Source organism: Heloderma suspectum, chromosome 2 (genome assembly GCF_057233095.1).
Source record: "Heloderma suspectum isolate Gila_16-S chromosome 2, 16-S_ref, whole genome shotgun sequence".
In the NCBI taxonomy this organism is placed as follows: Eukaryota; Metazoa; Chordata; class Lepidosauria; order Squamata; family Helodermatidae; genus Heloderma; species Heloderma suspectum.
The window spans coordinates 393,798,925-393,823,564 of NC_139459.1; the positions used below are offsets into that span (position 1 = coordinate 393,798,925).

Consider the following 24,640-nt stretch of genomic DNA (forward strand, 5'->3'; position numbering starts at 1 on the left):
GGACATTTAGGCTGGAGTCGCCATGGATCCTTTGTAGTCCCCATGGCTTCTTTGGCTAGCTAGCAACCTGAATGGAAGGATGGACAGCCAGAGAAGGAAAATTTGTATCTTATGGATGTGGGAAACTTGTCTCTTCAGTACACAGAAACACCCTTGAGTTAACCAGTTAAGATTATCATCGCCAGTTTGATTACAGGATTAGTCTGCCTTTCATGAGAAAAGTCAGGTGTGCAATGCAAGCAGATGCTTGTCTGGATGATCACAAAGGAGGAGAAACCAAATTCAAGTGTGCCATCAAGAATTTTATTTTGTAGACCTAGCACATTTCAGGTGATAGAGGCTCTCCAGGGATCTGCAAGATCTTAATGGCCTATCATGTAATACAATGAATCGCTAGCACTTAGGATCAGATGCCATCTTCTGTTTTCATTATTAGATGCTTCTTTGTATTCAGATCAGGCCTCAATAGAATAATGTAGCACCTGGGAATAAAGATGCAGCCCAGCAAGCCAGCACTGGAGGCCAAGATAGAGAAGACCTGCACAGCAACCGCGTATTTCCCCTTGGTGCTCAGGTAGGTGGGCACAAAGGACACCCACACACTGCAAAAGACCAGCATGCTGAAGGTGATGAGCTTGGCTTCATTGAAGGCCCCAGGCAGCTTCCTGGCTAGGAAAGCCACCATGAAGCAGATGGCAGCCAGGAAGCCCATGTAGCCAAGGGAAACATAAAACATGAGAACAGAGCCTTCGTTGCATTGCAGGGTGATCTGTCCAGGCTGGGAGTGCATGTCAGAGTCAGGGAAGGGTGGAGAGACACCCAGCCAGATGGAGCAGATGACAAGTTGGACACTGGAACAAGAAATGACAATGGAGTTGGTCAACCTCTTCCCTAGCCATATTCTTACTCTGTTCCCTGGCTTTATGGCCAGAAAGGCCAGCACCACAGTGATCGTTTTGGCCAGCACAGATGAGACAGCGACCGAGAAGATTATACTGAAGGCTGTTTGGCGCAGAAGACAATCCGCTTTCCTTGGCCGGCCAATGAACAGGAAGGAGGACAAAAAGGAAAGCAGGAGGGAGACCAGGAGAATGTAGGAGAGGTCCCGGTTGTTGGCTTTGACTATTGGAGTGTCTAGAAATTTAATGAAGAGTCCTAACACAAAGCCTGTGGTTAATGTCAGGAATAGGGCAAAGGAAACCAAGGCGATCCCCAAAGGTTCTGTAAAGGACAGAAAGATTATATTCTTGGGGACACATTGATCCCGGTCTACGTTTGGCTGCTGATGTCCTGGACACTTCTTGCAATGATCCGCATCTGAAAAGAAGGAGAGTGACTTCAGCTTCACTGACATGTATTTGACATTTCACTGAAACATGTCAAATGTTTCATTTTGGGAGAAAGGATGGGGATGTGGAAGAGGTCAGGAAACAATCATGGTTTGGATCCAGGACCTCATGTCCATGAATGAAGGGACCTTCTATGAGAGGAAGGGCTCTGCTTCCGGAAGTGACTCCACCCAATTTTTGAGGAAAATCCCCCCCAGCTCACCTCATTCATTAGCCTGCCCTTCATTGAAGACACTGGGGTGACATGAAAACTGGAATAATAACATATCCATATGAAAACCAGAATTAAAACACAAGAGCATCAAGATTCAGCAGAATGGATAACACCAGGATTGAAACCAGATTCGCTCGGATGTGCTGGAATGACTGGGCAAAGAAGAGACATCTTCACCTGGGGCCGCAATAACATCACAGCCACAGCAGGGGGGGCATTCCTTTAGTGGGGGGCCACAATCAAAAAGGCCCTCTTTCCAGTCACTGCAAACCTAATTTCTGATGGTGTGGGCACCCAGAAGAGAGCCTCCAATTAAAAACAAAGGGTTCAGGCAGATGCAAATATAAATATTTGACTTCCAATATTGGCCCTTTCCTCTTAAGTCACCCACCTTCCTGCGTGGAGATTGTCCCTTCTGCACATGGAGCGCAAGCATAGCAGCAAGGTGGCTTTCCTTCCTGAATCTCCTTGGCGTATCCAGGGGGACAGCTCTCGACGCACCTGGAACGAGGCACGGTCTGGCAACAAAAAGAAAGGAGAATCAAGGCAAACTTGTGAAATATATTTGTTTCTATGGACACGGTGTTTGGGAAGGTACCAGTGGGATCCAATCCCAGTGACTCCAGGCCCTTGTTTCAGGGCAGCACTCCTGATGCCCCCTGAAATAACATTAAAAGACGTTGTGTTCAGGCTGAAAAGCCGGCCAAGAAGGGGAGGGAGAATGAGCTTTTCTTGGCAGGCCACTCTGGAATCTACGAGCCACAACAGGGATCACTCTCCCTTTTCCTCTTGGACCAGCAACCCCCTGTCCCATGAATGGAAGGGCAAACAAGCAAAACAGTCTGCTTGCACTCCTGCTCTGCTTTTCCCTTCCTGTAGCCTTGGATGCTGCCACCAAGTGGGAATTGTTATAGCTCTGGCTGTCTCCCCCAAACCAGCCTTGAACCTCTCTGGGTCTCAGGTATCTGCTTTAGGTAGTGTGGAGTTTGGCTATGTGATGTTGGGTTGGTAACCCCGCTCCCCGAAAAAGAGGCCAGAACATTTCCCATGACCAAGTTTAGGTTTTACTCAAGAAAAAGGTCAATATAATAGGGGTGATCAAGCTGCCACTCACATGGCCATTTCTGTGGGCCTTTCAATATCCATTCGCCACTGTGATTGCTGCCAAAAATTCTGTTGAACTTTATAGTCCCCTTGCTTCCTGAGCAAACTTCTTGAACTTGACTAGAGATGGCGGAGAATTCTGCCACGGATTTCAGTGAGGCCGAATGCACTGGCATTCGGCCACATGAAACCTGTGGCAGAATGGCCTCCCGCACCTGCCCCCCCCACGGAATCCCCCCAGCGACTAAGCTTACCTGGGGCGGATGTTCCGGTGGCAGCAGCTCCGGTGGCGGTTCTGGCGGCAGCGGCAGCTGGCCTGTCGGCCGGCTGCTGCTGACTCAAATGGCAGCCGCCGTAACGGCCGCCATTTGCGTCCAGCCAGGCTGCTGGGATAGGCTACCTAACTATTTACGTATTCTATCAGGGCAAAGGCAGCTACGCAAATGGCGGCCACCATGCATTTTGCATAGCTGTCTTTGTTGTGATAGCCTACGTAAATAATTATGTAGCCTATCACGGCAACAACAACAAAAAACAGAGTACGCAAATGGCCGTAGCTGCCGCCATTTGCATACGCTTTTTTTTTTTTCAGAAGGCTGCCCAGCAGCCGTATGTCTGGCTGCGGGCGGCCCCAGCTGGCACCTGCACGGAATCTCCTTGGAGTGGAGCCAGCGAGATTAGGATTTGGGGGGGAGGTGTGGATCATCTCCCCCCCACCGAGAATCACCCCGTCAAAAAGGTAAGTGACTTTCGTACATCCCTAAACTCCAATTTAAACTCGATGGACTTATAGTCCCCTTCCAACCTTACTATTCTTTGATGATTCTATGGATCCATGAATTATTCAACAAATTAATAGAGGGAACACTTAACAGATGTAACAGGCAATATAGTGAAAGAAGTCTTTCCTCTACCTCATTAAACTGTGTGGGCCACACAATGGCTTCTGGGATAATGGTGAGCTTTATGTCCTGCGTTGCCTGTCCCTCTACACTCCCAATTGTCACTCTATGATAAGACGTATTGGGGAAAAATATCCAATTCCTGATATCATAGTTGACTGCCCGCTCCCCATCCTCAGACAGATACAGTCCGCCCATGGAAGTGTTAGAAAACTGGACTTCTCTTAGGAAAGAGTGAAGCTAGAATGACAGAGAAAACAACCGGCATTGGGAATACATGAAAGCACGATGGATATCTCAGCCCAGCTCACTTCACACTTGAATCTCCCATGAATTGAGTCTGTTGCACACCTGGACTCAGTGGATGACTATTGTGTGTGTGTGTGTGTGTGTTTGCTGTCACAACTGAGATGCATTCTGGAGTCCCCTGTTTCTGCTCCAGCTTTTCGGAAAGACCAGATGCAGGGTCATCATTCCTTCTAATACGAACATGAGTTTCCTCATGCTTGTGCTTAGGTAGCCAAGACAGCAGCACGTAAACACAAGGGGGAGGTATCAGTACACCTGCAGAAAAATACCCTAAAGGGTGGGAAGTTCTTAGAAGGCCCCATAATACCTCAGTTTAAGGGGGATTCACTGAGTGACTTTGGAGCAATCTGACAACTGCGTTGGAGTGGTGAGTAGAACAGGGTGGCTGGAAATGGGGGAGGAGACACATGGAGATTAAGGAGGGGCAGAGAGAACCATCTCATTATGTGGATAGGTCATTTCCTGGTTCACACTGAAAAGTTGTTTTTAAATGTCCCCAGAGGCAGTAATGAGAGCTGTCCACAGAAATCAAGGGAGAAATCCAAAGTTTCTATGCAGCCTGGATTGGGCACCAGTGTGTCTGCTCCCCCTCCCCCATTCCAAAAATTTAGGAACAAAGAGATGGGTTGCTGCTATTCTTCTTTTGTGAGATTTCTTTTTTTAACCCATCGGGTGGGTGTAGTTCCTTCTGCTGCTGTGAGACTGTTGCAGGTGGGGAAGATCCAGTCGATCCAATTGCAGTTCTGTGCATTGATAAAAATCAATCAGATTGGTGTCACTGGGTATTTTTCAGCCCTACTTGCAGAATTATTTACGTAAGTTGGAGAGCTGAAAAAAATTCAGGGGAATCTGGAGCATGCAGACAGTGGAACAAGGCAGCCCTCGGCACTGTGGAATCCTTGCATACCAGAACTGCTCTGCGCGGATTCTGCAGGGATGGAACGGATTGACTCCCCCCACCCGTGGATTCCCCACTGGAACGGACGGTGGGGAATCCGTACATCCCTAATTCAGACGGCTGCTCCTCCAATGCCCTGAATGGACCATTCCATAGAACAATTGGGCAGGGCTAAATATACCACTCCTATCGACCTGACCAAGGGGATTGGCAAGTGCCCTTGGAAGAAGATGCTGCTCTGCTTTTGTTGCTCATTTGGCATTGTTTCAATTTACAGTCCTTCCTCTGGGGTTGAGGAATGAGTCTGAGATCTTCCAGACACTCATTAATGGACTGCTAAATGAGCCAGAGGAATTTGCCTGTGTGAATTTGGATGCTGTGGCTATTTTTAGTCAGACCTGGGACACCCATCTTGATCATTACGACGAGTGCTTCAACAGATTCATAATGTGGAGCTTACTGGAAGGACCAGAAGTGCCAGTTTGGCCTGGCGGAAGGGACATATCTAGGGTACTAGGTCAGAGGGGGCAGTATGAAGCCCCTGGATGCTAAGATTGATTCCATCCAGGACTGGCTAGTCCTGATGACCAAGAAAGAAGTCCAGTCATTCTTGGACCTAGTGGGTTACTGCCATAGTTTTGTCCCTCCTTTCAGCAATCTGGTAATGCCCCTGACTGATTTCTGTAAAAAGCGACAACTTCCTGATCAGCAAATGGTCAGAGAGGTGTCAGTGGGCCTTTGATGCTTTGAAAACCCAGGGGATGGACTAGCCTATTCTGTGGGCCCCACACTTGGATTTTCCTTTTTGTCTTAGAGACAAATGCTTCTGATTTGGGACTTGGAGCTGTGTTACAGCAGAGGGCCTGACCACCCTATTGCCTATCTGGGGAAAAAAATGTTAACTGTGAAAAAAGCCTGGCTACGATTGAAAAAGAGTGCTTGGCCATTGTGTGGGCCCTACTGGTGGGGCAGAAAATCCAGCTTCAGGCAGATCATGCTCCACTTTGCTACTTTGCCAAAGTAAAGAGTTCAAACCATAAATTGGTACGGTGGAGTTTGGTCCGACAGGGAAGGGGGAGGCAGAGGAGGGAAGTCCTCACTGGACATTCCAGAGCGGCCTGCTTCCTCCTCAGCTGCACATCCAACTCCCTACTCAGACGTTCTCAGGGAACGTCTGGATCGTTCTCAGGGAAAGATGAATCCTCAAGCTCAGGGAGGTGAAATTTCTCCTCAGAGGAAGACTCCTCAAGGGGGCATGGGATGACACACTCAGGGCACCAGAGAACAACCACTAGGTGAAGGAGAGGATTTTAATGTCAAAATAGCAGGGAAACGATTTATCTCTATCAGAAACCTCTAGGGTGGCTAATTCTGAATCATCAACGGAGAGGAAATACATAACCAAAAACCAGGATAAAAGGAGACACCATATTGCAGATCAGCCCTTCAAATACAGGACGTCTCCACAACAGAGGACAGGCCTCTTGTAGCCCTTCAGATAAAGGATGATACTCTGGAAAAAAAGGATAGTTGGCCCCCAGGAAGCTTCACAAACTGGAGTTGCCTGTCTCAGAATTGTTATTTTCTTTGTCTTCTTTCTTCTTATTTAACCTCGCACCTATATTTGAGATATAGGATCGCGTTTCCAGAGCTGGACAATGGATTGCAATTTGCAGTGATGTTGGAATAGGGAAAGGAAATACCTGCCATGGCTGCAGGCTTTGAGGTTCCAGCCTGGCTCCTCTACCCACCAGCAGCGTTCTCTTTGATTGGGAGGGATATGCAGCCTCCAAGGCATGGGCCACGGCTTGAACACTGTTGTAAATACTGTAGCTGTCTTGAGACAGGGTTCTCTCAGTCTCCTCCTGGGGCAGCATCTCCAGTTTCTCGTTCTCTGTGCATCTCGTCCAGCCTTTCATAGACAAGACATGCTTCGAATAGAAACAGTGAAATGCTGTCAGCCAAAACTGTGTCGTATCCGGTGACATTGGACCGTAGTTGTCAAATTTTGTCCCTCTCTTGGTCTTCACCACAAAGGAAAAAGAACCGTGGAAGTAGTAGAAGGATTGGGGCTGAGTAAGCACATTCAAGAAGATGTCCTGAAAAGATGTTGTGATCCAGACTTTCATCCCAATCTGTTCCTCTTCAAGCCTGTTTTGTATTAAGATGAATGGATTAAATCCATAGCTAGAGTCCCACACGTAAACATATACATTGACTCGTCTCCACATGACAAGTGGCTCACTCTGGAACAAGCGAAGATGACTCATCCGTACTAATAGTCTCTTTGAGAAGGCAACACAGATTCCACTGCTGATCATCAGAGGGGTCAAGGTTCTCAAGAACCTTTCTCCGTTGTCATTGCTTGGAGCAAGGAGACCGATCCACGTCCACCCAAAATGCAGGAGCAGTTTGACCATTCCTGCAACCTGGGTTTCTTCCTTTGGGACCGTGCGGTAGATGAAAGGGAACTGATGTTTATCATGAAGAACATGAGCCACAGAGCCGTAACTCACCTAGCAAGGCGAGGAAGAGAAAGGTGCATTGTTCTTAGGTTGAAAATCAGATGATTGTAATCTCGAATTAGTGATATCCAGCACAGTGCCTGTCGCATGAGGGCTGAGGGGTCTACGGGGAGTGGGGAAATGCTAAAAGCCCTCAAGGACACCTTGTGGTGCAACCCCTCTCTGTGTGCTGCTGGAAGAAGGACTTGGCAACCCTGGGGCATCCTTGTCGGTGGGGCAAGGCCTTCCGAGACAACCCAGTGCCCAAACAGCAGCATCCCAAAGACAGTGATTTATTTTTAAACCTTTGATTGGTACCCCCACCTTTCTACCAAGAAAAATGGCACTAAGGCAGCTTGCAAACATGAATAAATCTGTACCCCACCAGTAGCGAATTGCACCCATCCACTTAGTCAAAGGAGTGTAAAGTGATACATTTGAGGACACTACTGGATGAGGTGCAGGAGTGAGATTTCTCTTCGTGTCCCCATTCTACACTGTACCGTTGCCTCTACATTGCTTCTACATTCATAACATGGTAGAACACTAGCAACAACATATCTGTTTGCCAACCCCTGTGCAGAATGCAGCAGCTTGGCTGCTGTCAGGGGCTGCCCCTTTTCAGCATGTACCTCCTCTGCTGAGGGAGCTGCATTGGCTGCCCATTCGCTACCAGGCCAGGTTTCAGGCTTTAGTACTAGTGTACAAAGCCCTAGACAACTTGGGACCAGGATACCTGAGAGAGCGCCTTCTCCCTTCTCAACCAGACCCATCCCTGAGGGCATGAGAGGGCACGCTCCTTGTGGTACCGCAAGGACCTATGGCCCGGCTGGAGTCCACTAGGAAAAGAGCCTTCAGTGTGGTGGCCCCCTTCCTGTGGAATTCCCTGCCCTTGGAGGTCAGGCACTCCCCAGCATTGTGCTGTTTCCAGCACTTTCTGAAAACAGCTCTATCCCAGGATGCATTCCTTAATTGACCACTCAAGGTTTTTTACTGGTATTCTGTATATATATATAGAGAGAGACACACACACACACACAGATAGATAGACAGACAGACAGACAGACAGACATATGCGCGCCCGCGCGTAGCTTAATTTTCATCTGGAGTTTTAATCTTTTTATCCTTTCACTGTTTAATTTCATGTGTTCGCTTCTCCAAAATCTGTTCTAGATATGGAGCAGTATATAAATATTGAAAATAAATATATAAATAAGTGCACGTTTGCATTTTAAACTCACTTAAATCAGAACACCATCATGACTATAGGAATACAATGGAATTTGCTTCTCCTTCACAGATGGTGTCATTGCCTCCAATAGCTTTGGATTTGTCTAGATCCCCACCATATAAGATGGTTCATTCCCAAGGTATTCCACCCCCTCCAAAAGTTCAGTGAATTTGTTTTGTATATGAGGTTTTAGTATATTTAGCGCTGTATAAAAGATGATGATAACTAGGGTTACTGATGGCTTTGTCCTTTATAAATTTGGAGCTTTTCTTGCTTCTCAGAAACACCTTGGAGCAAAAGAGGAAAAGGTAAAGAGAAGGAGAGAAAAAGCTCCTTCAGAAACAAAATGAAGAAAACAATGCTGAAAGGAAAGAGACTAACTCTAAGGTTTGCAGAGGAAAGTAAGAGGAAAAAGAAAATGACCAAAAAAGGACTGAACAGAGGGATTCATGGAGAGATAGAAGAACAAGCTCTCTCCAAGGTGAAGGCAAGGATTAAACAGAGGGTCAAAAGAAATCTAAATGTATAACAGGGGAAACAAACTGTCTTTGAAACCATTTGTAAGGACTGTGGTCTTCCTTTAGCCTCACATTTTGATGCCCTGTGCCCCCTTCTGTGCCCCACACTGCCAAGAAGTACAGTGTGGAATTACATGGAGCTGATCTCCTCCCCTCTCCCAATTCCTACCTGTGGGATTTTGTAGATGCTGGACATGGCTGAAACATGGATGGCCATGTCAGACTCAGCCCCTTCCACAATGGCCACCAGGTTATTCCGTCCTCCGCAGCTGTAGTTGGGAATGTTGTTTGCTCCACCAGCAAGCAGGTCTATCATGGCATCGGACGTTATTCTCCCATGGAAATGGGTCTCATAGATGTTGTAGCCCAGAGTGATGTTGGGTAAGAGTTTTGAATTCTGATTGATCTCAGAAATGGCAAGAAGGAAAGACAAGATGTGCCAGTATCTGACATGTATCTGTTTTGGCATGCTGCAGAAGGAAAAAGAACAGATGGTGACACACTGTAATCCTCTAGTCAATGAACAAAGTCACATTCTTTTTTTTATTAATCAAAAAACCTTCCCAGACTTCCAATGACTTGTTCACATGGGAGGAGATGGTCCTGCAAGTAGCCAGGTCCAAAGTCTTTTGCCTCTAAAATCCTCATCTGGAAGCCCCCTATGGTATAGCCAAGTGGGGATAGGGCTTTACCAAGGGTGACCAAGGACACCAGAAAATTGGAGCTCTCTCTAGCAAAGGGGGGTAATGAGAGGGCAGTTGGGAGAGCATAAAAATTGCCAAGAAAGAATTGTTTACCTATCAATGCTGGTTAGTGGGGGCTCAGAAAAGACATATGGGTCTTGATGGGACACATATTTTGTAGAAATGACTCCGCTAATGAGGAGGTCTCCTGGCCTGTAATAATTGTTTGCTCTCGATTGATCCTGGATCAGATTCAAGGGGCATTTTGCCTTCTGCATCTCACAGGCTGCACAGGGCAGCAACAGAAGCAAAAATAGCAGCAGCAATATCATTCTGGGCCTTCCTGCTTGCTACACCTCCCTTGTGACTCCTGCTCTTCCATCCAATCAGAAGAAGCCGGACAACTCTTGCAAGACAGAGGCTGCTGTGCCTTTGCAAACACAATGAGTTCAAAGCCCAATACGGGTCCTGTTGAATGTCACACAGGGATAGTCCCACTCCCTCCCTGCCTGCCTGGCCAACTGCCTCCCTCCCTGCCTTAAATCTTAGCCCAGGAGCTATTTTATGCACCAGACCTTTCAGGCACCATAGAAGACGTTACCACATGTTGCCCTTAATTTTGCTGTTCAGTGTATTGGTCTCAAAGGCAATCTCCAGTAAAATCGTAGTTGTAGTAATAATCTTTTGAGATTTGGCAAGAATGAAAAATAAATCACTATGTTATAGATAATTATAAGGAGCATCAACTCTGCACCTTTGTGGACTCTCTGCATGACTAGAGGCACAGGTGGAGAGCAGGAGAAAAACATCTTTGCAACAACTCATCAAAGTTAGTGTCATGTCTATTATGGGTTCAGTGAAGGGTGAAGGTGAGCTTGGCCTGACATTGACTGACAAAACACCTTCAGAAGAGCCAGAATTAAGATAATCTTATAGCATGTATTTCAATTTATGCACAACGTTGAGTGGTCATGCGTTTCTTACCAGCAGCTGAGATGGTTGCAAAATAGGTTTCTGTTCGTGCTGAAACCTGTTGGTGCTGAAAAGGAGTTGATCAGTGTGCTGGTGCTGAGATCCTTCCTCTGCTGGGTACTCAGCGTTTTCTGTAAATCACTTGTCCTGTGCCTACAATGGCAGCCATTTTGTGATGATGCCCAATACAGTTTCTCAAATTGCCAAATTTGCCAGCAGTCCAAAGGGGTTGCCTACCCTTGCAATTGCATTTCTGTGGCAGGATAGGTCAGTTTTTCCAGCCAATTATAAATGTGGGCTGTCGACAGCAGGCGTTTCTCTCCTACTGGTTCTACCAGTGGGCTTGCTAAACTGTGCCTAATCTTGTTTTGGAAAGTGGAACTTTTTAAATTCCATCTTTAGATATTACTAGTCATTGGAGTAGCTGTATTCAGGGCCAGTTTAGAGGGAAGAAGCAGGCTTGCATTCCGTCTAGGGAAGTCAGAAGATTCCATCCAAGCGGTCAAGTCTGCTGAGAGTTTGGCGGCTTGTCCATCCAGATTTTGTCTCACTAGTCTCCAAGTTGGCCCGACTCGACCTGTGTTGACTCGGACCAGCTGGCACACTTCCGCCGCCACCGTTGCCATTGCCGGCTGATCTACACGACACTCTCACTCGAGAGAGGTGTGCAGAGTAGCTGGCAATGAGGATAGTGGCAGTGGCAGGGAGGGAAGGAGCCATGGTGCTGTCCTTTCTGCCATCACTGGGCACAGTGCATAACCTGCTCCCTGCCAGGCTCCAGCAGGGAGAAGGAGAGACTTGCTCAGAGTGACTGGTGGAACAATTGCCTATCGCTGGCAGCTGTATGCAAGTTTCTCCTTCTCTCTGCAAACACAAGCTGAGCCAGGGGCTCAAGAAAAATCTGGCAAGCCCCCAAAGGGCTGGATTTCCGCCCGCCAGACATCTCTAATTCAGGCAGATGATGGCAATTGGCACAGCTCTTAAGATTCAGGGCACAGGCCAGAAGATCCGGGGCCCATGCCTTAGTAGGCCAATTCTGAACATTGCCTATGTGCTTAGGGGTGGAAGAGGTCATGTTATGACAATTGAGCTGTTTGGCTGAACTGAAGGACGTGTCAGCCCAGATTGAACTTCAGGCCAGAGTTTCCCCAAGGCTGCACTACACTCACATGTATGTAGATACCTGCCTATTGAGGATAGCACATCACGCATCAGGTGAAGTGGATTAATAGAAGCATCGCTTCCACATCCTGGGAAGTATTAGTTCCCCTCTACTCAGCACTGGTTAGGCCTCATCTGGAGTACTGCGTCCAGTGTTGGGCACCACACTTTCAGAAGGATGCAGACAAACTGGAGGGGGTTCAGTGACGGGCGACAAAGATGATCAGCAAACTTCCTCAGAGCACGATCTTCCCTGCCACATGATCACAGCCATGATCCAAAGGAAAAAGCTGACAAGGATATTTCCATGCAGCATGAGTGAAGGATACCTACTCTACCTTTTGTCTGCTTTCTCATACCCCTGGCAAGGATCCCAGGTTTTGAGATAGATGTTTCTTCTAACTCCATTGTCTTTTCTTTTATTTTTGAATACTAATGAACCAGCATCGATCCTGTCATTTGTTTCATTACTATGTTGTTACATTAAAAAAATATTTTTGTTTTATTTTTATTTCGGTTTGGAAGTCTTATTTTGATTTCAAATCCTGTTCTTTACTTGCTGTGGGGAGTGGGGGTGGATTTGTGTGTTAATATTTATGATTCCTGATTTCTGATTAAAAAGTTTGGAAGTGTCGCTGCAATTAAAAGAGAGAAAGAACAACTTAACAAGAAGTTTGGTATTTTCTTGGGCTCCAAGATTACTGCAGATGGTGACTGTAGCCATGAAATTAAAAGTCGCTTGCTCCTTGGGAGGAAAGCTATGGCAAACCTAGACAGCATAGCAAGAAGCAGGGACATCACCTTGCTGACAAAGATTCATATAATCAAAGCTATGGTGTTCCCAGTAGCAACGTATGGCTGTGAGTGCTGGACTATAAGGAAGGCTGAGCGCCGAAGAATCAATGCTTTCGAACTGTGGTGCTGGAGAAGACTCTTACGAGTCCCCTGGACTGCAAGGAGGTCAAATCAGTCCATCCTAAAGGAAATCAACCCTGAGTGCTCATTGGAAGGACAGATCCTGAAGCTGAAGCTCCAATATTTTGGCCACCTGATGTGAAGAGAAAAGTCCTGGGAAAAGACCCTGATTCTGGGAAAGATTGCAGGCAAAAGGAGAAGGGGATGGCAGAGGATGAGATGGCTAGATAGCATCACCGATGCAATGAATATGAATTTGAGCACACTCCAGGAGAGAGCGGAGGACAGGAAGGCCAGGCGTGCTATGGTCCGTGGGGTCACGAAGAGTCTGACACGACTAAACGACTGAACAACAATAACCTCCCATCATGAAGAGAACAGTGATGTCTTTTTTTATCCTGCTTCTGCTTAGAGGGGATGTGCATTCTGCAGGTGGTCAGAACCAAATTCATAGAATCATAGAACAGTAGGGTTGGAAGGGCCTATAAAACCACTGAGTCCACCCCCTTAGGTAACTACGCCCTTAGGATACCTTTTAGAAGGACTGTGCATGGACTGCCTGCTCTACTTTGGATGCCACTTTGGATCTTTTGAAGTGGCTCTGCTCTGTTTCGGACTGATTCATACCCACTCTCTGTGTTGTCTCTGATCCAAATACGAAGCAGGATTCGGACATCCAGACCACTCGTCTTTGGTGTTTTCCCATTGCTTTGCATGGCAAAACACAAATGGCCAGAACATTTTCACATTTGATGATACATACATGAAATCTGGGAAAATCTCCCCCCCCCCCCGCCGCCCCACGAGGGGTGTCCACCTAGCAAATTTCAGGCAGTTTGGCCCAGTAGTTTTTCTGCTAGGTGCAGGAGAAATTTAATTTTTTCAAGGAAATCTCTCAAACCAAAGAGCTATAACCTTTCACTGCTTGCACAGAAGTGCATGAAAGTTGGGAAATGCACAGCAGCCCTGGAGAGCATCTCACCTGCCAAATCTTAGACAGTCTGGCAAAGTAGTTTTTGTGCAAGGCACAGGTAAAATGTACTGTTCTCGGAAACTCAAACCAACATTCATAAAGGGATAATCTAGTGAGGTGTTGAAGCGGTGAGGAGCTCACTATGCGTAAACGTGGCTGTAGGTTTCTTTGAATTGCCAATATTCCTACATTCCTATTCACAGTCAATAACCTAAACTCAGAGTCCCTTTGGCTGAATTGCCTGGGAAAAACCTGACTGGAAGGCAGGAAGCAAACAATAACAGCAACCCTGCCAGGCGGGCACATTGACTTGAACGAAGAGCAAAGTCAGTTGTGTGCTGGACGGACAGAGGAAGGAAGCAGGAGAGCAACCCTGCCAGGCGGGCACAGCAGCACCTCGCCCACCTATGCCCCTACCAAGACCCCAAAGATGCTTCCTATTGGGCTTGCTTGCTTTGCCACACACAGTGTAGTATTACATTATATAAATAATAGCTCTGAATGCGTGGAGTGCTTTGCCCACTGTTTTTGGAAATGTGGACTGTTTGTCATCATTTGACACACACTCTTTGCTTAACCACACTGCACAAGCACACACACACACGCACACGAGCAAAATAAAAGCAAACACTAAACTACAAGTCACATTCTTTCTTTTATTAATCGAAAACCCTTTCCAGACTTCCAATGGCTTGTTCACATGGGAGGAGATGGTCCTGCAAGTAGCCAGGTCCCAAGTCATTTGCCTCTAAAATCCTCATCTGGAAGCACCCTATGGTATAGCCAAGTGGGGATAGGGCTTTACCAAGGGTGACCAGGGACACCAGAAAATCGGAGCTCTCTCTAGCAAAGGGGGGCAGTTGGAGGGCAGTTGGGAGAGCATTAAAATTGCCAAGAAAGAATTGCTTACCTAACAATGCTGGTTAGTGGGGGCTCAGAAAAGACGTATGGGTCTTGATGGGAAACATGTTTTGTGGAAATGACTCCGCTAATGAGGAGGTCTCCTGGCCTGTAATAATTGTTTGCTCTCGATTGATCCTGGATCAGATTCAAGGGGCATTTTGCCTTCTGCATCTCACAGGCTGCACAGGGCAGCAACAGAAGCAAATGTAGCAGCGGCAATATCATTCTGGGCCTTCCTGCTTGCTACACCTCCCTTGTGACTCCTGATCTCCCATCCAACCAGAAGACGCCGGACAACTCTTGCAAGACAGAGGCTGCTGTGCCTTTGCAAATACAATGAGTTCAGAGCCCAAGACGGGTCCTGTTGAATGTCACACAGGGATAGTCCCACTCCCTCCCTGCCTGCCTGGCTGCCTGCCTGCCTCCCTGCCTTAAATCTTAGCACAGGAGATATTTCATGCACCAGAAATAGTTACCACATGCACTAAACCTTTCAGACACCGTGAAAGAAGTTACCACATGTTGCCCTTCATTCTGCTGTTTAGTGTATTGGTCTCAAAGGCAATCTCCAGTAAAATAATAGTAATAGTAGTAATAATCTTTTGAGATTTGGCAAGAATGAAAAATAAATTACTATGATATAGATAATTATAAGGGGAAGGAGCATCCCGTCTGCACCTTCGTGGACTCTCTGCATGGCTAGAGGCAGAGGTGGAGCACAGGAGAAAAAGATCTTCACAACAACTCAACAAAGTTAGTGTCATCTCTATTATGGGTTCAGTGAAGGGTGACGGTGAGCTTGGCCTGACATTGACTGACAAAACACCTTCACAACAGCCAGCATTAAAATAATCTTTTAGCATGTATGTTAGTTTATGCACAATACTGAGTGGTCATGAGTTTCTTACCAGCAGCTGGCATTGGTGCAAAATAGGTTTCTGCTGGTGCTGAAGCCTGCTGGTGCTGAAAAGGGGTTGATCAATGTGTTGGTTCTGAGACCCTTCCTCTGCCTGGTACTCAGTGTTTTCTGTAGGTTACTTGTCCTGTGCCTCCACTGGCAGCCATTTTGTGATCATGCCCAATACAATTTCTTCTATTGCCAAATTTGTCATCAGTCCAAAGGGGTTGCCTACTCTTGCAATTGCACCTTTCCGGCAGGATAGGTCAGTTTTTACAGCCAATTATAAATGTGGGTTGTCGACAGAGGGTGCTTCTCTCCTACTGGTTCTTCCAGTGGGCTGTTAAATCTTGTTTTGGAACTTTTTAAGTTCCATCTTTAGACATTTCTAGCCATTGGAGTAGCTGTATTCATGGCCACTTCAGAGGGAAGAAGCAGGCTTGCATTCCGTCTAGGGATGTCAGAGGATTCCATCTGGAGGGCCAAGTTTGCTGAGCTTTTGGAAGCTTGTCCCCCCAGATTCTGTCTCACTTGTCTACAAGCTGGCCCGACTCGACCTGTGTCAACTCGGACCAGCTGGCACACTTCCGCCACCACCATTGCCATTGCCGGCTGATCTGTATGACTCTCTCACTACTACTCATTGCTACTCCAATGACTTGAAATGTCTAAAGTTGGAACTTAAAAAGTGAGGATAGTGGCAGTGACAGATAGGGAAGGAGCCATGGCATTGTCCTTTCTGCCACCACTGGGCACTGTGCCGAACTCTCTCCTTCTCCCTGCCGGGACCCAGGGGAGAGAAGGAGAGACTTGCACACAGTGACTGGTGGAACAATTGCCTATCACTGGCAGTTGTATGCAAGTTTCTTCTTCTCCCAGCAAACACAAGCTGAGCCAGGGGATCAAGGAAAATCTGGTGAGCTCCCAAAGGGCTGGATATCCCCCCGCCAGACATCTCTAATTCAGGCAGATGATGGCAATTGGCACAGTTCTCAAGATCCAGGGCACAGGTCAGATGATCCGGGGCCCATGCCTTGGTAGGCCATTCTGAACATCACCCACGTGCTTAGGGCTGGAAGAGGTCATGGTTTGACAACTGAGCTGTTTGGCTGAACTGAATGACCTGTGAGCCCAGACTGAACTTCAGGCCATGCTTATCAATGGGACCTTATCAAAGAGTGCTTATCAACGGGACCTTCTCCAACTGGGGAGAGGTAACGAGTGGGGTACTGCAGGGCTCAGTCCTGGGCCCAGTGCTCTTCAACATTTTGATGAATGACTTGGAGGAGGAGGTGCAGGGAATCTGCACATGTTGTGCAGATGACACAAAATTGGGTGGGATAGCTAATCCTTTGGAAGACAGAAACAACATTCAAAGTGATCTGGATAGACTGGAGTGCTGGGCAGAAAACAACAGAATGACATTTAATAGGGATAAATGCCAAGTTCTGCACCTAGGAAAAAGAAACCAAATGCACAGTTACAAGATGGGGGATACGTGGCTCAACAACACTACAAGCGAGAAAGTTCTTGGAATTGTTGTCGATCACAAGCTGAATATGAGCCAACAATGTGATGTGGCTGCAAAAAAGGACAATGCTATTTTGGGCTGCATTAATAGTAGCATAGCTTCCAAATCCCAGGAAGTAATAGTTCCCAGCTACTCAGCACTGGTTAGGCCTCATCTGGAATACTGTGTCCAGTTCTGGGCACCACACTTGAAGAAGGATGCAGACAAACTGGAGAGGGTTCAGAGGACGGCAACAAAGATGATCAGGGGACTGGAAACAAAGCCCTATGAGGAGAGACTGAAAGAACAGGGCATGTTTAGCCTTGAGAAGAGAAGACTGAGGGGAGATATGATAGCACTCTTCAAGTTGCTATCAAGACACGGAAGAATGGGCTCAAGTTACAGGAAGGCAGATTCCGGCTGAACATCAGGAAAAACTTCCTGACTGTTAGAGCAATACGACAATGGAACCAACTACCTAGGGAGGTGGTTGGCTCTCCCACACTGGAGGCCTTCAAGACGAGGCTGGACAGCCATCTGGCAGGGATGCTCTGACTGGGATTCCTGCACTGAGCAGGGGGTTGGACTCGATGGCCTTGTAGGCCCCTTCCATCCCTACTATTCTATGATTCTATGATTTTATGGATTCTCACCAGTCCCCATAGCATAGGCTTTCTTCTCAGCTTCGTTCGGCCAAAGAAGAGTGGGAAGGGTTAAGGCTTCCTCTGCCGTGCCTGGCAGAGGCTGGTGCAGTTGCTCTTGGTGGCTGCTCGGCAGAGGCAGTACTGGACTAGAGCCGAGGGAGAAAAGCCATGGCGCTTCCCTCTCAGCTCCTACCCCATCCTGCCACCACCGCTGCCGCCTCCACCATCATTGCACACAACAATAGCACATCAGGGCAGCAGGAGGCTGCTCAATTATCAGGAGGGTTGTGCACCCCAACGGATCATCCTGCACCTTGTGCGTCTACCCACTTTGGAGACCACAGCTCTGGCCAAATAATGTTCAGGCAGTCCCTCCTGCCCAGAAACACCACCTCTCTCACAAGGAGCAAACGGAGGTGGACTCACAACAAAGCACACTCCCTCCTCCTCCTCCTCCTCCTCCTCCTCCTCCTCTGCCCTTACCCAGCCCCTCCCTGGTGGCCAGATCTCTCTCAAATTGATACATTTCATGCCTCCACATCTGCTGGCCTTCCCCCCTCCCTCCTCCTCCTCCGCACGATATCCCGGAAGGTGATACATTTTGGACACAGCCTGTCTGGGCTGCTCCGAAGGCATAAGAAGAGCTGCAAATATACAAGGCGGACCGAGGTGCCTCGTAAGTGACCCACTTTGCTTCAGGGTGCCTCGGTGCTGTTCTGATCCACTTCATAGCAAGATGAGGCACCTGCTTGGCTTTGTTTTGGGGGGCTTTGGACCGAAGCGGCGCACAGCCCAACTTTTTAGAAAGGTGCTGTTTTTCTCGAAGAAAATGTCTACCACACATACTTAGACATACAAACATAGGAAGATCCCTGCTGGATCAGACCAAGGGTCTATCCAGTCCAGCATCCTGTTTCCCACACTGGCCAATCAGATGCCCATGGGAAGCCCATTGTTATTTCGAGAGGCCTTCCTCGAGAGACCAACCGGGCTTTATTAATTTCAGAATTTCTTTCGTTTAAAATGATTAATAGTTTTAATATGGTGCTTTATTTTTTATCTTTCTTGTTCACCACTCTGAAATCTTTTGTTGTGGGGTGGTATATCAATATTGTAAATAAATAAACAGATAAATAAATAAGCCACAAACAGGATGTGAACACAATAGCACCCATCCCCTCTGCCCCATCTCATGTTCCCAAGGAGGTGGTATGGAGAGGCAGAATGCCTCTGATCCTGCAGGGAGCATATAGCCATCATGACTGTTAGCCTTGGCTGCCTTGAATTTGTCTAATCCCCTTGAATGCCAATCCAGTCAGTGGCCATCACTACATCCTGTGGTGCCATATTCTAGACTTAAACTATGTGATGTGTCAATTCTGGAATGAAACTAGATCATCCATGCAGTCCCTCATAATAGCCAAATCGCTGCTCAGAGCCGACTTCCTTGGACCATTCACTACCACTCAGCCTCACCAACCTCACAGGATTGTTGTGAGCATAAAATTAGATATCAGCCTTCACCCTTCCCAGCAACCCATCTGCTAGGACATTTAGGCTGGAGTCCCCATGGATCTTTTGTAGTCCCCATGGCATCTTTGGCTAGCTAGCAAACTGAACGGATGGATGGACAGCCAGAGAAGGAAAATTTGTATCTTATGGATGTGGGAACCTTGTCTCTTCAGTACACAGAAACACCCTTGAGTTAACCAGTTAAGATTATCATTGCCAGTTTGATTACCAGATTAGTCTGCCTTTCATGAGAAAAGCCAGGTGTGCAATGCAAGCAGATGCTTGTCTGGATGATCACAAAGGAGGAGAAACCAAATCCAAGTGTGCCATCAAGATTTTTATTTTGTAGACCTAGCACCTTTCAGGTGATAGAGATTCTCCAGGGATCTACAAGTTCGTAATAGCCTATAATGTAATACAATGAATCGCTAGCACTTAGGATCAGATGCCATCTTCTGTTTTCATTATTAGATGCTTCTTTGTATTCAGATCAGGCCTCAATAGAATAATGTAGCACCTGGGAATAAAGATGCAGCCCAGCAACCCAACACTGGAGGCCAAGATAGAGAAGACCTGCATGGCAACCGCGTATTTCCCCTTGGTGCTCAGGTAGGTGGGCACAAATGACACACACACACTGCAAAAGACCAGCATGCTGAAGGTGATCAGCGTGGCTTCGTTGAAGGCCCCAGGCAGCTTCCTGGCTAGGAAAGCCACTGTGAAGCAGATGGCAGCCAGGAAGCCCATGTAGCCAAGGGAAACATAAAACATGAGAACAGAGCCTTCATTGCATTGCAGGGTGATCTGTCCAGGCTGGGAGTGCATGTCAGAGTCAGGGAAGGGTGGAGAGACACCCAGCTAGATGGAGCAGATGACAAGTTGGACACTGGAACAAGAAATGACAATGGAGTTGGTCAACCTCTTCCCTAGCCATATTCTTACTCTGTTCCCTGGCTTTATGGCCAGAAAGGCCAGCACCACAGTGATCGTTTTGGCCAGCACAGATGAGACAGCGACCGGGAAGATTATACTGAAGGCTGTTTGGCGCAGAAGACAATCCGCTTTCCTTGACCGGCCAATGAAGAGGAAGGAGGACAAAAAGGAAAGCAGGAGGGAGACTAGGAGAATGTAGGAGAGGTCCCGGTTGTTGGCTTTGACTATTGGAGTGTCTACAAATTTAATGAAGATTCCTAACACAAAGCCTGTGGTTAATGACAAGAATAGGGCAAAGGAAACCAAGGCGATCCCCAAAGGTTCTTTAAAGGACAGAAAGGATATATTCTTGGGGACACATTGATCCCGGTCTCTGTTTGGCTGCTGATGTCCTGGACACTTCTTGCAATGATCCGTATCTGAAAAGAAGGAGAGTGACTTCAGCTTCACTGACATGTATTTGACATTTCACTTGAACATGTCAAATGTTTCATTTTGGGAGAAAACATGGGGATGTGGAAGAGGTCAGGAAACAATCATGGTTTGGATCCAGGACCTCATGTCCATGAAAGAAGGGACCTTCTATGAGAGGAAGGGCTCTGCTTCCGGAAGTGGCTCCACCCGATTTTTGAGGAAAATCCCCCCCAGCTCACCTCATTCAGCAGGGTCTCCTGACTCACTGACCGGGCTTGCATGATCACTCACAAGGGCCTTCCTCTTAAGCCCTGCTCACAGCTCCATGTGTATTGTCACAGTAAGGATGCTTCAGTTTACGTCTGTATTGATGCCATGGTGCGCTGAAGTGGATGTCAGCCGCCCGCTCTGAATATTCAAGCCACAGCAAAAGGGGGGCTGACATGCACTGTTACCCTTATATAGAGAAGTAACCTGAAACATCCTTGGTGTTTCAATACACCGAAAGCTGTGTGCTGGGCTGAAGAGGAGGAGTCCTTGTGATGGGAGCTAAGAGGTCCATCCCAATAGCCAGAGAAGGATGCATTGAGTCCCCCCACCCTGCTCTGAATCCCAGAAATTGCCTTCCAAGGTCATTTCTTTCAACCCACTTTATGGAATTAATGACTGAGATTCAGAGTACCGATGCCAAGAAAAGATCGGAGTTCAAAAATCTCTTCCAAATCTTCACAGAAAATGTTTGACTGAATATTTCATTAATTTGTTGATAGGATGTTTAGCCTGCCCTTCATTAAAGACACTGGGGTGACATGAAAACTGGAATAATAACATATCCATATGAAAACCAGAATTAAAACACAAGAGCATCAAGATTCAGCAGAATGGATAACACCAGGATTGAAACCAGATTCACTCGGATGTGCTGGAATGACTGGGCAAAGAAAAGACATCTTCACCTGGGAACGGAATAACATCACAGCCACAGCAGGGGGGGGGGGCATTCCTTTAGTGGGGCAGCCATGGAAATGGCAGCCGCCATGCCATTTGCGTAGCTGCCTTTGCCGTGATAGGCTACGTAAATACCTCCGTAGCCTATCACGGCAACAACAACAACAAAAAATAGTGTACACACATCGTGGTGGCTATAAGCATAACAAGCAGCGGCAATGTCATTCTGGGCCTTCCTGCTTGCTACACCTCCCTTGTGACTCCTGCTCTCCCATCTAATCCGAAGAAGCCGGACAACTCTTGCAAGACAGGCTGCTGTGCCTTTGCAAATGCAATGAGCTCAGAGCCCAATACGGGTCCTGTTGAATGTCACACAGGGATAGTCCCACTCCCTCCCTGCCTGCCTGGCCAACTGCCTCCCTCCCTGCCTTAAATCTTAGCCCAGGAGCTATTTTATGCACCAGACCTTTCAGGCACCATAGAAGACGTTACCACATCTTGCCCTTCATTCTGCTGTTCAGTGCATTGGTCTCAAAGGCAATCTCCAGTAAAATCGTAGTTGTAGTAATAATCTTTTGAGATTTGGCAAGAATGAAAAAAAAATCACTATGTTATAGACAATTATAAGGAGCATCAACTCTGCACCTTTGTGGACTCTCTGCATGACTGGAGGCACAGGTGGAGAGCAGGAGAAAAACATCTTCGCAACAACTCATCTAAGTTAGTGTCATGTCTATTACGGGTTCAGTGAAGGGTGAAGGTGAGCTTGGCCTGCCATTGACTGACAAATGACCTTCAGAAGAGCCAGGATTAAGATAATCTTTTAGCATGTATTTCAATTTATGCACAACGTTGAGTGGTCATGAGTTTCTTACCAGCAGCTGAGATCCTTCCTCTGCCGGGTACTCAGTGTTTTCTGTAGGTCACTTGTCCAGTGCCTCCAATGGCAGCCATTTTGCGATTACACCCAATACAGTTCCTCAAATTGCCAAATTTGCCAGCAGTCCAAAGGGGTTGCCTACCCTTGCAATTGCATTTCTGTGGCAGGATAGGTCAGTTTTTCCAGCCAAGTATAAATGTGGGCTGTTGACAGAGGGTGTTTCTGTCCTACTGGTTCTACCAGTGGGCTTGCTAAACTGTGCCTAATCTTGTTTTGGAAACTGCAACTTTTTAAGTTCCATCTTTAGACATTTCTAGTCATTGGAGTAGCTGTATTCATGGCCAGTTCAGAGGGAAGAAGCAGGTTTGCTTTCCGTCTAGGGATGTCAGAAGATTCCATCCGGGTGGTCAAGTCTGCTGAGAGTTTGGCAGCTTGTCCAACCAGATTTTGTCTCACTAGTCTGCAAGCTGGCCTGACTCGACCTGTGTCGACTCGGACCAGCTGGCACACTTCCGCCGCCACCGTTGCCATTGCCGGCTGATCTGCACGACTCTCTCACTCGAAAGAGGTGTGCAGAGCAGCTGGCAATGGGGATCGTGGCAGTGGCAGGGAGGGAAGGAGCCATGGCGCTGTCCTTTCTGCCACCACTGAGCACTGTGCATAACCTGCTCCCTGCCAGGCTCCAGCAGGGAGAAGGAGAGACTTGCTCAGAGTGACTGGTGGAACAATTGCCTATCGCTGACAGCTGTATGCAAGTTTCTCCTTCTCCCTGCAAACAAAGCTGAGCGAGGGGCTCAAGGAAAATCTGGGGAGCCCCCAAAGGGCTTGATTTCTGCCTGCCAGACATCTCTAATTCAGGCAGATGATGGCAATTGGCACAGTTCTCAAGATCCAAGGCACAGGTCAGAAGATTCGGGGCCCATGCCTTAGTACGCCAATTCTGAAGATCACCAATGTGTTTAGGGGTGGAAGAGGTCATGTTATGACAATTGAGCTGCTTGGCTGAACTGAAGGACGTGTCAGCCCAGATTGAACTTCAGGCCGGAGTTTCCCCAAGGCTGCACTACACTCACATGTATGTAGATACCTGCCTATTGAGGATAGCACATCACGCATCAGGTGAAGTGGATTAATAGAAGCGTAGCTTCCACATCCCGGGAAGTACTAGTTCCCCTCTACTCAGCACTGGTTAGGCCTCATCTGGAGTACTGTGTCCAGTTCTTGGTGCCACATTTTAAGAAGGATGCAGACAAACTGGAGAGGGTTCAGAGGAGGGCAATGAAGATGATCAGGGGACTGGATAGAAAACCCTATGAAGGGAGACTGAAAGAACTGGGCATGTTTAGCCTTGAGAAGAGAAAACTGAGGGGTGATATGCTAGCACTATTCAAGTACTTGAAGGGTTGTCACAGAGAGGAAGGCCACGATCTCTTCTCAATCATCCCAGAGTGAAGGACACAGAATAATGGGCTCAGGTGACAGGAAGCCAGATTCTGGCTGAACGTCAGGAGAAACCTCCTGACTGTTAGAGCAATATGACAATGGAACCAGTGACCCAGGGAGGTGGTGGGTTCTCCCACACTGGAGGCTTTCAAGACAAGGCTGGACAGCCATTTGTCAGAGATGCTCTGACTTGGATTCCTGCACTGAGCAGGGGGTTGGATTCGATGGTCTTATAGGCCCCTTCCAACCCTACTATTTTATGTTTCCAGGTCAGAGAAATGTATACCCTTTCAAATGTGTTAGTCTTCCAGACAGCACAAGACTCTTGTTGACACATGGTTTAAATCTGAATAGAATTCATCACGTGAATACATGAAGAATGACAGATTAGACACATTAATAATTAAAAAGATGGGAAAGTGATAGAAGTTGTTAATGAAATATTCTGCTGCAGCTGAATCCAGGTCCTTTATTATGCCTTAATAGTTTTGTTAAATATGTCCCTACTACACTTATGTAAGAACCTCTCCTCTAGAACTTAACTGCTGCATAAACAGTAAATGCAAAACACTGGAAGACACAATTAGGCATTTATATTAGCAATCAAATCTCACTTCTTTTCAGTTCGGTTTGACACCGAGCTAAGTATGCATAGGACTCCATATCAGAAATCTGGCATAAGGTATCAGAAAGTCAGGAATGATTGAAAACCACTTTGAAGAATACATCCACAACTTGTAATACAGATCTTGGTTGCCTGGATCTGCCATATTATAGCAGCTATGAGCTTTGAATTCTCTCCCTCATACTAGTACACAGTCT

At 47.2% G+C, this 24,640-nt stretch overlaps 1 protein-coding gene across 1 annotated transcript; it reads right to left on the reverse strand.

Moving 5' to 3' along the window:
* Positions 1 to 289: 289 nt before the first annotated feature.
* LOC146356469 (vomeronasal type-2 receptor 26-like) lies at positions 290 to 16,140 on the reverse strand. Its single transcript, XM_084830134.1, has 7 exons — positions 16,066 to 16,140; positions 15,545 to 15,599; positions 9,827 to 9,998; positions 9,199 to 9,499; positions 6,480 to 7,292; positions 1,955 to 2,081; positions 290 to 1,317 (listed from the first exon to the last, which is right to left on the reverse strand). The coding sequence occupies exons 1-7, from the start codon at positions 16,138 to 16,140 to the stop codon at positions 407 to 409; spliced, it is 2,454 nt and encodes an 817-aa protein (XP_084686260.1). The 3' UTR covers positions 290 to 406.
* Between the last annotated feature and the right edge of the window lie 8,500 nt (positions 16,141 to 24,640).

Bases quoted from the DNA above. Each gene is read 5' to 3' on its own strand.
- LOC146356469 (XM_084830134.1), bottom strand. From the start codon at position 16,140: ATGGCAATGGTGGTGGCGGAAGTGTGCCAGCTGGTCCGAGTTGACACA. The intron at 7,293-9,198 runs GTAGGAATTGGG...TCGCCTTGCTAG, and splicing joins GCATCTACAAAATCCCACAG to GTGAGTTACGGCTCTGTGGC. The intron at 2,082-6,479 runs GTATTTCCTTTC...TTTTGTTGCCAG, and splicing joins AAAGCCTGCAGCCATGGCAG to ACCGTGCCTCGTTCCAGGTG.